At 39.8% G+C, this 14,176-nt stretch overlaps 2 protein-coding genes across 4 annotated transcripts; one reads left to right on the top strand and one right to left on the bottom strand.

The window, feature by feature from the left end:
* Positions 1–203: 203 nt before the first annotated feature.
* On the top strand, positions 204–4,256 carry LOC138202097 (interleukin-21 receptor). Its single transcript, XM_069155825.1, has 8 exons — positions 204–316; positions 1,036–1,168; positions 1,260–1,432; positions 1,535–1,692; positions 2,667–2,841; positions 3,028–3,112; positions 3,257–3,335; positions 3,410–4,256. The coding sequence occupies exons 1-8, from the start codon at positions 250–252 to the stop codon at positions 3,818–3,820; spliced, it is 1,281 nt and encodes a 426-aa protein (XP_069011926.1). The 5' UTR covers positions 204–249; the 3' UTR covers positions 3,821–4,256.
* Positions 4,257–4,259: 3 nt separating this feature from the next.
* ube2ib (ubiquitin-conjugating enzyme E2Ib) lies at positions 4,260–12,528 on the bottom strand. 3 transcript variants are annotated; one of them, XM_069155827.1, is made up of 8 exons: positions 11,962–12,253; positions 10,589–10,656; positions 9,587–9,665; positions 9,379–9,462; positions 8,949–9,021; positions 7,355–7,464; positions 6,737–6,816; positions 4,260–5,048 (listed from the first exon to the last, which is right to left on the bottom strand). In XM_069155827.1, the coding sequence occupies exons 3-8, from the start codon at positions 9,650–9,652 to the stop codon at positions 4,985–4,987; spliced, it is 477 nt and encodes a 158-aa protein (XP_069011928.1). In that variant the 5' UTR covers positions 9,653–9,665; positions 10,589–10,656; positions 11,962–12,253; the 3' UTR covers positions 4,260–4,984. The 3 variants fall into 3 exon arrangements, with proteins under 3 accessions (XP_069011928.1, XP_069011929.1, XP_069011927.1); XM_069155828.1 differs by lacking the exons at positions 10,589–10,656; positions 11,962–12,253 and adding an exon at positions 12,424–12,528; XM_069155826.1 differs by lacking the exon at positions 10,589–10,656 and having other exon boundaries at positions 11,962–12,250.
* Between the last annotated feature and the right edge of the window lie 1,648 nt (positions 12,529–14,176).

Below are 14,176 nucleotides of genomic sequence, written 5' to 3'. Positions count from 1 at the left end.
AACTGCTGCGGTACCCCTTTCACACACTTTCATTTACATCTGCTGTCTTAAAAAAGCACATCCTCGCCCACCACTGACTTGTAAGCGATAGCGATCGGTGTGAAAAGACTGACTTGTACCTCCCTCTCTCAGTCTTCATTAAAACCATCTTAGGAGAGTTTCAGGGCAGCATAACTCCATCTCAGGGCTGAGAGGATGTCGGGGCCGGCTGGTGTGACCGATTGGTGTCTTCAACTGAGGCTGAAGCTGATGCCGCTGATCATATTTCTCCTCAAGTCTACCGGCATCATCTGGATGAATGGATACCCAATCGCAGGTTATATTTCTGCCAATATTTTATATGTTTGAACTATAATGTCTATGAGTGAAAAAACACACCTTATTTTATATGGTGCTTTGAACAAATGCCTAATAGACATCTGTAAAGTATAAATGTAAATTGCTTTAAATACCACAAACACAGGAAAGGTTGGACTAAATGGTTCACAGTCTTTTTATCATTTTGACTAAGAGGTCAAATATCATTTATCTTTTGACTGAATGAAAGGAATTAAGCTGGTCAGTTGACCTTTGAGGCATGAGAAAAGTCTGAGAGACAATAAGGGTTATTATAAAATAAAAGCCTGTAACAATCTACTATTTAGGTTTTTCATTTTACAAAACACCAAAATGATGATGTAAAAATGTTTTGCCTTTTTTATGTTTTACAAGACAAAATTGGGGCATTGAAACTATAAAGGAGAACGTTTCATTACGTATTATGTACAGTAGGCCCTTAGTTTAAGATGTTAAGTCAATAGTCAAATCCATGATCCATCAATCCATGACAGTCCCTGAAAGCGGGGGCTTCTTGATAATGTTCGAAATCTATAATATTTTACATATGGATGTTTAATAGAACAGCTTGTCCTGCTTATAAATTGTCCTTCAGCCAGCATATGCTGACTGTAATTAATAGCTAGCATAATTACACTCAGAGCCTGGTTAGAGGTTATTCTAAGAAACCAAATAAAATGGTTCCTGTGTATTTTTCAGGAGCCAAGCACAATCTTCACTGTGTGAATGATTACCTCTTAACCGTCAACTGCTCCCTGAGCATCCCACCATCAGGGAACACTTCCAACAGCAACAGCTCCTACTGGCTCACTTTCACAGAAATATTTGAACGGTGAGTCACTTTTTACTCACATATTAATCATGGGTCACCTTTAATGTGATGATAATATTGTGTCTGGTCACTGCCTCTCCTCTCCTCACAGCACCGTGTATGTGTGTATGCTGACAAACACCGAAGAGAACTTTTCCTGCTCCTTTACAACAGCAGATAAATTTGTAGATACAGATTCCTATGAAATCTCACTTTGTCCCAACCGAAATAATCGGTCTGAAATCTGCGAGCTGCTCGATGATGAATATGAACCTGTGACAAACAGTAAGCAACAACACGACTCTTTATTCTCAGAGCTAGACACACAGTCATAAGAAACCTAAATGTATGTATACGCTTTTAAAATTAAATCTATCCTCTCATCAGTTAAACTGAACGCGCCATGCTGCCTCACATTTAGTCACAATTCAAGTCAACACCACTTCACCTGGAACAGCACCTACGAGGAATACAGCCTCATCACCGGTCTGACTGAGAGCCTGCAGTATCATCTCCATTACTACCAAAGAGGCAACAAACCCAAGGTAATATTAATGAACAGGAAACAGTGACTGACAATAATAGTCTGGTCTGTATGAGGCTTTCTGTATTTGTGGCTGTTAAAATCTATCCAAAAAAAAAAAATCAATCAACCATTAATGGATTAAATCTAAAACATGGATATTTATGGAAAGGATAACAAAATCAAATTCCTTTTGTTCATTTTATAATCTAAAAAATAATAACAAATACACCACCTCCTAGATCTTCTAGTTCATTTGTAGCTTACTCCAACTGTCAACAGTTTTTGAGATGAGAAACTCCCACAGGAGTTTCATAAGCAGCCTCTGTGGTTATCAGCTCAGTCTGGTGACTGACAGTGTGTGAGAAGAGAAACTGTGACTTAATTTGATCTGTAGGTCTTTTACAATGCAGATGTTGTGACTTATCATAGTAAGAAAAGGATATATAGTTGATCTGCGGTGGCTCTGTCGGACTAGTGTCCCAATAAGTGTGGCGGGGTTATGCCTGTTAGTACAGTTAAGGTTTGGTGTTGATGCGTTTGGCAGAATCCTACAATTTTGGCACTCTGTATTAAAAGGGCTTTATCACGTACACTGAGTCTGAGCACTCTAATTTGGTATTCATTAATTTATTTCTACAGAATATGATGAAACGAAAGAACAAACATGTGTGACGGTCCAAATACTTACCGCCTGGACTGCGTGTCTCATGTTGGACATAACTGAAATATACTTTTGATCCCGTAAGGGGGGGGGGGGGGAAATCCCCCCCAAAAATTAAGCAACTGAGAAGCAGTAAAATGTAACGATAAATTTGCACTTTCAAAAATCTGTTATCGTTTACACAATTTTCTGTAATTTTAGTCAACCTTTAATAAACCCTTAATTAAATTGTTAATTCTTTTACCCACTAAACCGTGATTTTGATTTGCACAATACTGGACAGGGCATTTCTCACAAAGTTAATTAATTCCTACCCTGTTTATTCCTTTCAGGCTATACATGATATTAAAACAGGCAGTACGGACTACTTCGTGGATAATGACAAATTCTTGCCAGACACCGAGTACGCTGTCAAAGTGCGGTCCAGTCCTAATCAGGTTTCTTACATGGGGCAGTGGAGCGACTGGTCATCTGAGTTTCACTGGAAGACTGAGCCAGTCGTGAAAGGTGAGTCTCACACAAAAGGAAACATCTGGGCTAAACTTAGTCAAGAGAAGCTTCTTTTCTTTTTTTTTAAAGTTACTTTTCTTCTCTGCTTTTTCAAAACGTGTGTACTCCGGGTTAAACTCCCCCTTTTGCATCGAGACCTACACTTCTATTGTCAATATTTATTTACTCGACGTGTCCTCACAGGTTCTGAACTGGGTAAAAAGGTGTTCCTCCCGATATGTGTGAGCGTGCTACTCGTCGTACTGTTGTGCTACAGTCCTGTTAAAAAGTAAGGCCTTCCGCGAACTCTTTTGACTCTTCATCAAATCTCGAATAACAGCAAAAAATAGCAAAAAAAAAAAAAAAAAAGGCAATTTTTTTTTCAATTGTAAAAAGGGAGAATATTGTGTTTTTATATTCCTCATATTTACAGGTGGAGACAAAGTGCCTTCATTCCGACTCCAGCTCCTTATTTCCACACCCTGTACAGTGAATGCCAGGGAGATTTCAAGGTATGTTTCGCCTATCACGCGAAACACCAGCAATTATCCAATGAGAATGTTCCTGACCATGACTGTGATTATAGACCTGGGTGGTTACGCAAGACAACAGCGCAGACGTGCTGAAAGTAGAGGAAACGCTCCAAATCGACACCCTGACAAAGTGTCCAGATGTTCAGGAGGAAGACCGTCCCCCCCGGTCGACTGACCAGCAGCCGGTGGGGGACAACGCATACGGCAACATATGTGTTGTGTGTGATGCCGCTCACCTGGGCATCACACACGCCGCGAGCACCGCGGCTCCACTGTCGGCACCAGAGAGCAAAGCCAGAAGTGTGGCTCTGAGCTCGGGGAGCCCTGCTGGAGACTCGGGGTGCTGGCTCTGCAGCGGCACGCCTCTGGAGACGGACCTTCCCTGGTACTGCAACCAGTACTGCACCCTGAGCGGCTTCCCGCAACCTGCCTCCGTCTCAGCCGAGCACCGTGGGAGCATGTGAACAACATCCAGCCCTACAGGAAGTGGACACCACTGGGGAAGCGTGAAGTTACGTTTTTGAATTCAGCAACTGAACAGTGAAACTGAGCAGCTCAGCTACACATTTGCTTCAACGTGACGCTCCAACTGCGTAATGCCAAAAGTCACAAAAGTGAATGTATCACTTTTGTTTTTATGTCACATTTGTATTCAGCCATTATATTAACATGTTATTATAATTGGTAACACGTTCCTACAGCATTATGCATATTTTACATGATAAATAATAACTGAGTAACTTTGTGCTTGTATTTGAATTTCTTGTGTAAATAAACCAGACAAAAAGGTTCTTGGGCAGACTTGAAAAGTTCATTTGTGACCGAATTGTTTTGTTTATGAAATATTGGCATCTAAGAGGAATTTTGTGTATATTTGACTGCTTAAATAAAGAAACTGCAACATTTTGTAGAAAGTTTTATTATTAAGCCAACACATACATGAACAAAGCACCATATAACCTTAAAGTCTGATACAGAAGTAAGCCTACCTGCCTCAGTCACTGTGGCCATTTTTATTTATTCCATAGCAAACACTCTGAATAACAAAAAGACAGCCAAGGCAGCAGATTCTATTGTATATTACAGCATGCTGAATAGAAAACCTGGGAAAGAGAATTAGACAGAGCCATCTAGAGACACTAGTGAGATACAACAGTATAAAAGTGCCATTCATTATACAGCAGTTGAAATACTGACAATGAAATAAGCTAAATTTTACATTAAATTTATGGAAAATAAAGGGAAACAAAGGAACAGACCCTGTGAAAGAGCAAAATAAAACAAAAATACATTTTCATCCTTGAAAACATTGATGACAGCCAGCTTGCATGGAGTTTGAAACTGGTACCGAGCTGTGTCCCTTGCACCACATAAGACAATTAAATGTTTAAAAAGAAATGACCTGGGGTGCTGCAGCACCCATCCCCTCCCAGCATTATGCGCCAACCAGCAATTAAGAACAAAAATGATAGGTCAGAGGAGAACGGATGGCACAGAATGTGTGGTGTTCAAATAGAAGTCTTTAAGCAAGTCCCGATGTGAGAGGAGCACATTCATTGAGAGACTGAGCGGGGAGGTGATTCTTGTTAAACCCATTCCTTCTGCCGCAGCGGAGCGAGTCTTCGCCCTTACGAGGGGGAGAATTTTTTGGCTTGTGCTCGAACTCTTTTTTCATATTCTACTCTGTTTTGGCTGGAAAGGGGTTACAAATAGTTATTACGGTATACTGATCCTCTTTCTCAAAATAAGAAACAAGAGGCATTTTCCAAAACAATAATAATAAAAAAATAAATTAAAAAAAATGCGTTAATTTAAAAAGCAGAAAACGCAGGACTCCTTTAAAATTTGTCTTTTGTCGTGTACTTTTTAAAGCTGGACACTCGTTTCATCTTCCATCTTGTACACATAAATGATCATATTTTGAGCACACATTTAAAAAAAAAACAATATAATCTTGTGGGATTTTGTAGATTTCACACAAGAAGCAAATCATGAGAAATTAGTGGATAAAGTTCTGATTAAAATAAGTCAACATGATGTATTGATGCAGCAAAAACACCACATTGAGGGCCCCACACACACACACACACACGCGCACGCACGCACACACACACACACACACACACACACACACACGCGCACGCACACACACACACTTTTATGAGGTACCTGAACATGTTTCTACCTCATTCAGTACCCTTCATACTTCAGGAATGTCTCTTCAAGTGCATGTTTACAGATTTCTAGGCAGCCTGGCCTACTGATCAGTAATAATCCCGGTCTTCTTGTTGCATTTGTCCGAATTTCTACACCTGTCTGGATGCGCACTGCTAGCTTAGTTGCCAAGGAAATGGCATGTCAGCGAAGAAAAGAGGGTTCAGTAAATCTAATCAATGGCTAAATTTATGACCAATAACTGTAAAATAAGATCTCCCTTTCCTTTTGTATTAATGCTGTTCCTGAAGCAGGGCTCAACAGTGCAAGTACTTTACTCATATTTGCCCCCAAAAACACGTGCGAAGTAAACATCTGCGTAACGTGAAGTTGTAACGTTCCCTTAAACCCACAGCCACTTAGCAGCGGCTGCAGAAACACTGACCGCCGGTACCCTTGCAAAATAGCCCAAATAAATCTGATTGTTTGAAACTGCCTGTTTTTATTTACACGCAAACATGTAGCATTTCCTGTTGCTACTTCACAATAAAAGCCGCCTACTGGTTCGCTGATGAAAAGCTTTTAGGCTGGACTGTAACCACGGCGACAGGCCCGATGAACACAAACGTCGGTCACTAAGTGAGTGACAAAGTTACACCAGCTGAATACCACCAAACTGAAGAAGTCACTACCGGTCAGCCGAATGTCATGTCTTCCTGTATACGTTTCAAATTAAAAGCCGTCTTGCATTTCAGACACGGTCCAGTCAAAGATCAAGCAGCAACCTTTCAGTCTAGTTGGCAGCAAAGACGCGTGTCCCTTAGTAACGCACAAAGAGAGCGAGGACAAAAAGTTGTCCTCAACTGGTTCTTCCATCATAATTAAACACGAGTATAAGCAGCACAAACGCAGACACACGGGCCCAGTGACAATATGTTCGTAATAAACTGCGTTCCTGAACCTTTTTCATTATGTGCTCTTACTTTTTTCACTTAGGAACAAATATTCTCTTTGGGAGAAAAAAAGAAAAGAAAAGTAAAGATTCAGGTGTCTGTGATATTACAATGGTTTAACTCATCGGTATCAAAACAGATTGGGACTGTATCTCATAAGAAATTGACTTTTCATCTCCGACGCCTTTATCAAAAACACTCTTCACTTTGACAATTTTACACGTCAGTGTCATGTTTGAAAACACAAAAGGGACAGAAACACATGTTACTCACCAGTAGATTGTGTAAGCCTCTGCTTGGGCTGGATCCTGGATATTTGGCTCATTTAGAAGTTCCTGGATGCCTAATAAGATCTAAAGGATAAATTGACCAACAGTACACATTTATTTGGTGACTGGAAGATAATCTTTTTTTTGCTTAATATTTGTTGGTCACAAAATTGTGAGGTCAGTTCCAGGAAATTTCTTATTTGTGTCACAAGGTTTTATAAATTGTGACCCCTATTTTCCAACACTGTCGATAAATTTTGACTGATAAGTTGAGCATCTAAAAAAAAAAAAAAAAAAAAAGTTAGATTTTATACACCTCATTTTAAATGGCAGAAAGATGTCATTTACCAGACCTTTAATTTTTTACTCTAAGTTCTAAATGACTGGCAAGATAAAAAAAATATCCACATTATTGTAGCTGTTAAATTTTATTTTTCTTAATTTCTAGAGTAAGTGTGACCTGTGTGATACAGACAGTCTGACATTTTTGTGAACTTTAAATCAAGCTTATTTACCAATTGAAAAGTTTGAGTCGCAGTGTGAAACCAATAATAAAAATTATTTTATAAGACTTCTCAGGCAAACCCAGTGTTGTGAATGAAGTGTTCTTGGTAATCCCAACCTGCTTTATTGTGATGGCCGGTCTCCAGTCTTTGTCCTCCTCTAGAATAGATAGGCATACTGTGCCTGATGGATACACATTTGGATGGAAGAGTGGAGGCTCAAATTTACCTGAAACACAATGAAATGTTAAGTGCACTTGTGCGTCAGATCCATTACAAATGTCAGACGAGATGAACAACATCTACAAATGTCACTGGGCTTTTCCCCAGCGGATACCGATTGAAATGTTCCACTAAAGGCAGCAGCTTATGTTACTCGCAACAACGGTGCCTTAACGTCATTTTAATGTGACATTCAGACACCCCCGTCAATACTGCCACAGTTGCCGATTAGCCAAGTTGTACGTCAGTGCCCCGGCCCCGTGTGTGACCCACAGTGGTAACGAATCATTTGATTCACATTGCAGGCAACTGTACTCTCCACAAAGTTCTCGAGCAGTTTAATCAGTCACAACCAGTTTTTAAAGCAACGACAAGCCGCTCTAAAATGACAACAAGACAAAATGTTAACAAAAACATACAGCAGGGCGGAGGGTGGACAAAGGTAAACACAACTAGAGTTGATTACAGCGACACTTGTTACCTGACTGTAAAGAAAATGCAATTATAATTTGAACAGAACTTCTTTGCTTGTCTACTGCTGTGCTACACTGTGAGAAATAGCATCCCATATTCTGTACCGAAGACCTCGGACCATCCATAGCACAGTTGTTAGTGCGTAAATATCCTGACTGAACACGTAAATTTGCTCTCACTTGTGGAGACCTCTGATCTCTGATCTCTTTTGCAAAAGCTTGTTGATTGTACAATAAATTCACAGAAAGGCGCCTCGGTTTTATTCGCTACTTTATTACAGAAAACTCCACGACGGCACCTAAAGTTGAGCTATCAACGGACAAACCTCAACATCAAAATGCTGAAAACCAGACCAGAATATCAGCATTTTTTTTAAAAATACACCCTGCCTGTATCGACTAAATGTCATAAGGAAGCTCGTGTTAGCAAGCTAGTAGTCAAACCCGGAGCTTTGAAAATCCTGTGATTTCTACTACTGTGAAAGGATCAACATGCGTTATTCAAACCAGTCACAACAAAGGTGTCAAGCATATCCGACACCGCTCAGTTTCAATGAGAAAACTTAAATATTTGTTACTCTTCTGACCTTCACAGATAACATATCCAAACATTCGTGATATATTTTACAGATGTGTTGAGTAGGCTGGGTGACTCCTCTGCTCCGGACTTCATGAGCCATTTCAAATCATCAACAAGCCGATTTCGATTAACTTAATCTGATTGTCAGTCATTTAAAAAAAAAAAGAAAAGAAAAGAAAAGCTAGACATGTTTTGCATCAGGATATAAATTATGCCTGATAACGCAAAACAGGCCGTCGAAAGAAGACATGCACTGCAGTTTGCATCTGGTTTTACATGCCAGACTAAACATTTCTCTTGCTCTTGTTTGTCATAGCGACTGAATAAAATACATAATTCTTAAAAAGCATCTGCCACAGCAAACAACAGTTATTGTGTACAGTCATCACAATTATAGTTGTGTTTACATTGACACAGAGGTCGCACGCAGTTACTCACATTTTGGAGGTGAAGAAGGATAATCATCCTTGAACAACATGCGCAGCTTGAACAGGCCTCCTTCCCACGGAGTCTAAGTAGACACCATCATTAGTTCAGCGTTTTTAACAGTCATATTATTTCAAATTCACACAGCAAAAGAATCTGAAAAACATGTTAATCCGAGTTTAATTCTGAAAGCAGATTTAAAACTCATTGCTGTTCAATCTGCTGCCAATAACATCATTTTTTTTTTACACTTATTTTGGTCCCTAAAATATTGACTCGGCAACCTTTATAGCATTTACCACAAAACGATAAATGACAAACATTCCTGATAACATGATTTTGTGCGCCTCGTACAGAAATGTCCCCGTGATATGAAGCTCATTGTGTGTCTCGTATCAGCTGTCGCTTGTAAAGCAAAGATTTTCTGTATGAAACACATTACCCCCTTCTTGCCAGGAATAGCACATTCCCAATTCATGAGATTCATGGTTCCGTCTGGATTTTTTGTTGGTACAGCAACAAATCCCTGGAAAATTAAAGAAGAGAGTACAAACTGTTAAGTTAAGTCAGTGTTTACTAGAGAACTGGACACTAGCGCATGAAGGCTTGAGCAGACTTTTACAAGTGAATGTTCTGGAGACACTACTTACAAAAGGATGGTCCTTCCGCCATGCCTTGCGCTCCTGGGCAAGGCGGCTCAATGCAATGCCTGACATGATTTGTGGACTCCTGCAGGGAAAGACGACGTCTGGTCAATTACATGAAAACATTAGTTAATTAAGTCATCCATAAAGCAAGAAAAAAAGTCTGATATTTGGCAGCCACAGCTTCTCAAATATAAGGATCTGCTGCTTTTCTCTGGTTTGTAAAGTAAACATCTGTTGCTCCAACAGATGAAAATAGAAGACAAGACTTTTAAGATGGGTATTTTGCTCTTTTTTCTGATATATTGTGAACCAAACAATTCATGAAAAGGAAAAAAAAAAAAAAAAAAAAAAAAGGTGTTAAGATTTAATCGGTAACAGAAACAGTGATTACATCCAGCCTTGCTTGTTTAACCGCGATCTTTGAGACTCTGACAGCTTTCGACAAAAGGATGAAAACTCCCAAAACCAGTGAAGCGGTCTTCACGGCGATGTTACTGCATTAAAAGGTGCATGCATTTGTGTGCTTACAGAGAAACAAGATGTAGGCTAATTTTCAACAGTTTTGAATTGTGGAGAGATTTTCAGAGATTATTTCAACACGATACTGTGACTAACAGAGAAGAGGTGGAAGTTTTCAGATCCTTTACCGAAGTTAAAGTACCAATACAGAAATGTAAAAAATATTCCATTACAAGTACAAATCCTGCATTACAATGTGCAGAATTCAAATTAGTATGAAGGCACCGTTGTGTTCCCTCTGACTGATATACATCATTACATTATTAAAGTTGAAGCATCAGTGTGAAAGCAGCATGCTGCTGCAGGTGGAGCTAGTTTGAACTACTTTATATACGGTTTTATTTACGGGAGGGGGGAGCAGCAGATGAATCTGAGAAAAAAAACTAAGTTCTGATCCGCAAGTCTGTTTTCAGCTTTTAACAAGGTGCGAGACGACCACGCACTGATTTTTGTAAGACATTAGAAGACAAAAAGGTTGAAACCCACCAGTTTAATGTTTTAACGTCGCGTTGCAATTATCCCTCTCAGTCAAACCCTTCATCTGAAAACTAAAGCTGTAAAATAAATGTAGTGGAGTAAAAAAAAAAAGCACAATATGTCTGAATGGAAGTATAAAGTCACGTCAAATGGAAATAAATGCAGATATGCTCCTATTCTCTGTAATAAAGTGCTCAATGTTACACAGTCAGAAGTTGTGAACCTGATCAGATGCCTAATTGCGAGGATCTCCAACCCGCGTTATAACCTGAACAGGTGAATTCATGAAGTCCCTCCCTCTCGACATGAAGGTGTTATAAACCAGCGGACTCACCTCCGGACACAATCAAGAGTTAATGACTCAACCTGTCCGGGGAGCAACGTGACATCTCCTGGCTGTCCTGACCCCCTTTTTACTGCAGCTCGCTCACGTCCCAATAACTGAGGGGGAAAACTGCTAATTAGGACGCTGGACATGAATGTCTCATGATCTCTATAGCAACGAAACATTAAGCGTCAACCAGCGCAATCTTCGACCAATCGAAGAGCGATAGTCTGGATTATATGCTGCGTTGACAATTTAATAAGTAATGCTGAATGGGTTTTTTTTTTCACCATCTTTATGAGAAATATGTTCCAACAGCGTTTAATCCGACATGTCTGGGATGCTAAGAGGGCTAGCCAAGTTAGCTCGCCGGTGGTGATGCAGGTCTCCGGTAAATGTCTTTTCCTCCTGTTTACGCGCCTTGTGTGTTTTAAAAGCTTAAAAAAAATAAATAAATAAGGAGGGGGGGGGGGGGGCTCCAAACAACGAGTTTCTCATCTCTTACATTTATATTCAGCCTGTTTGAGCTTCAAGCGTTTTAAGTCGCCGTTCAAAAGGAAAACGGCTTCACCAAACTCAGCTGCCTAAAAAAAAAAAAAAGCTATTGAGCTCAGCCGGTTAGCTCGAGGAGCTAACTCATGTGCGCCAGAACCGTGTTGTGTCCCGACCGGAGCTGGCGCTGTTAGCGGCGGACACGGCCTGGTGCAGCACGCACACACACGCACCAAATGCGCAATTGCACTTGATTTGAGCACAATTTTGGATGTGGGGGGAGAGAGGAGGAAAAAAAAAAGAAAAGAAAAAGAAAAAAAGTGATTGCCGCCCTTCTTATAATGCTTGATATCTCTGGAAAAGCGAGCCGGGAATGTGGATTATTCTACAGGAATAAAACCATTTCATGATCCATTAAAAAAAAAAAATAGGGACAAAGAACGCCAGCGCTAAAAGGCGCACATTTATGCATTACCAAACTAGCGAAAATGGCGCAAACTGAAGCGGGTAAAATATCTTAATAGACGATAAAATGAACGTCTCCGTAATCGGGGTGTACTCCTACCTTTCAGTATGGCGGTACTGGCTCTGGTAATTAAGCGAAATGAATTAATCGTGCTCAAATCCCGTTAAACCTTGTAAAGTTTCCCTCCTGAAAAAACCACCCGCTCCGTCTCGAGCCAGACACAGCGAAGCGAAACAGTCATCCGTCCCGTACTTCCGTCTTTGCTTAAATACCCCGAGGAAGATCCGACTGCGCATTTCTGTTTTTAACATCGTATGTTTTTTTTAAACTGCCCAGTATTAAAAGGTAAACAGTTAATCTGATTATCAGCTTCAATCCATCCGGGCAGGATATCGCTTAGTTCAATACTAACACCTTTCAGCTACCGCAGTTGGTGAAAAATATTTTTTTTTGTTTTTTTTTTGTAGTTGCTGCTCTTTGCTCATGCGCCGTGTCCGTTTACGTTAGTTATTAAAGAGTCAGACAAGTAAAGGTCATGCTGAAAATATACGAAGGACTTACTATGTTTCTGATTCGGAGTATCTCTTCATTTTAACTGGTTATACCCACGTGAATGAAAAACAACAATGTCTCTCGCACTCCCGACATTACGAAGCCGCGGGGTGTCCCGTTCAAGCACGGGCGGATTTCTATCTCGTCTTATACAACATCTTTGGCCAGACTGAAGACCGTTAAATCAGACGACAATATGACAAATCCAATAACGTTACGTGTAAAATTATAAACGTGCACCTTAAAAATGGGATTTTTGTCTGCGAGACGAATATTTCGGGACACCGTTTTGTTGTCAGGTGTGACACATTACGCGTTAAAAACGAAATTTTGTCTATTTTTATTCAGGCAGTTTTCAGGCCACTCGGCCATAAAGACGAATTTTGAGGAAATGACACAAGAGGTCGCTGTTCATCAGACATGATTTGTTGTTGGGACATGTCACAACAGGTTTAAGAGCAATTTGGCAGAGCCAGGAGATAAACACAAGCCCAAAAAAATAAATGTACACACACACAGATATCAATAACAGCATTTTTTTTTTATTAGTTTTACCTTATGCAAGACCATATAGATCTATCCTCTTAACCCCCATACTTAGTTTGTACATTTTCAACATTGCATAAGATCATATAGATGTGATCTATGTAGTGATATGAGAACCTTATTCATTAATGTAATTGTTAGACTGAGGAGAAATGACACATTCATTCCCTCTGATTACAAGTGTGATCGTCATCAATCATGCATTACAGTGGTCTGTGGTTTATGACTTGAATGCAAAACAAACTGGGCACTTAAAAGTATTAGGCTACAGATTAGATACGTTAGTTAGTCCGTCACATGAAAGATCATCCATGCCAGATACTCGACCAGACAACCTGTTTGTGAAGGGCATTAAATGTAATGTAGCTGCTAAAATGGAGGGGTGAAACACCTCAGACCAGAGTATATCAAATGAACTGAGCCAAGCAAATGAAATATAAAAACACTTTAAATTACAGAAAGAAAAAGTCTTAAAAGACTAAAATAAACCGTTTTGCTTAAAGCCAAAGCAGGAAAGTTTCTTTCTATTAAAAGTGACTATTTCTGCAATCAGAAAAAGGGGTGGGAGGATTGTCTGCAACGCTCAAGCATTGGCTGTTAGAAAGGGAGTATCTTAACATCGGTCAGCATGTCGGAGTGATTATCAGCTTGTGGGGAGTGCTAGTTGCCATCGGTGCAGTCACACAAGTCAGACGTCAGGTAATGTGTGAGGGAGTGCAAGACAGTACATAATTGGAACGCTTCAGAATACTATAGCAAATGTAAACATAGCCTAGTTCTGGCAGGAAATCCAGTCTACTTTGATTGAACCTCTTTGCAGATCTCAAATTTTGCACTTTAAAAGCCCTTGTGTGTTTGTGTTCATATATATATATATATATATGATGCGTGTATCTATTTCAAAAACATGCATCCATACTTGTTTCCCCGACGATATAAAAACTGTTTTAGTCAAGTGTATACGTGTACATGTGAGTATATGGAGGTTTGTGTGTCGTTAACAAGTCTATATGTACAAAGTGTGCCAGCATTAAGAAAAGTTTACTCGTCCCTGACACTTAAGATCAATGTGTACAATACACGTAAGACATTGGATTTTGGTCACTGGGAAAAAGGCAACACTAAATGATTATTTGTGAATAAAATTATCCAACCTATCAAAACCACACATCAAACCTGAAAACAACATCCTATTTAAAAAAAAAAAAAAAAGAAG

Source organism: Embiotoca jacksoni, unplaced genomic scaffold, assembly GCF_022577435.1.
Source record: "Embiotoca jacksoni isolate LCO1_2020_lvr unplaced genomic scaffold, fEmbJac1.0.p SCAF_20, whole genome shotgun sequence".
Classification (NCBI taxonomy): domain Eukaryota; kingdom Metazoa; phylum Chordata; class Actinopteri; family Embiotocidae; genus Embiotoca; species Embiotoca jacksoni.
The sequence above is the reverse complement of the archived record's forward strand: the minus strand, read 5'-3'. Positions and strand labels throughout refer to the sequence as shown.

What these genes read in the sequence shown, in the direction of transcription:
- LOC138202097 (XM_069155825.1), top strand. Translation starts at nt 250, where the DNA reads ATGCCGCTGATCATATTTCTCCTCAAGTCTACCGGCATCATCTGGATG. An exon ending in GAATGGATACCCAATCGCAG is followed by an intron (nt 317 to 1,035) that starts GTTATATTTCTG and finishes TGTATTTTTCAG; the next exon opens with GAGCCAAGCACAATCTTCAC. An exon ending in ATATGAACCTGTGACAAACA is followed by an intron (nt 1,433 to 1,534) that starts GTAAGCAACAAC and finishes TCCTCTCATCAG; the next exon opens with TTAAACTGAACGCGCCATGC.
- ube2ib (XM_069155828.1), bottom strand. Translation starts at nt 9,652, where the DNA reads ATGTCAGGCATTGCATTGAGCCGCCTTGCCCAGGAGCGCAAGGCATGG. An exon ending in TCCTTCTTCACCTCCAAAAT is followed by an intron (nt 7,465 to 8,948) that starts GTGAGTAACTGC and finishes ATTGTGTTTCAG; the next exon opens with GTAAATTTGAGCCTCCACTC. An exon ending in CGGCCATCACAATAAAGCAG is followed by an intron (nt 6,817 to 7,354) that starts GTTGGGATTACC and finishes TTTATCCTTTAG; the next exon opens with ATCTTATTAGGCATCCAGGA.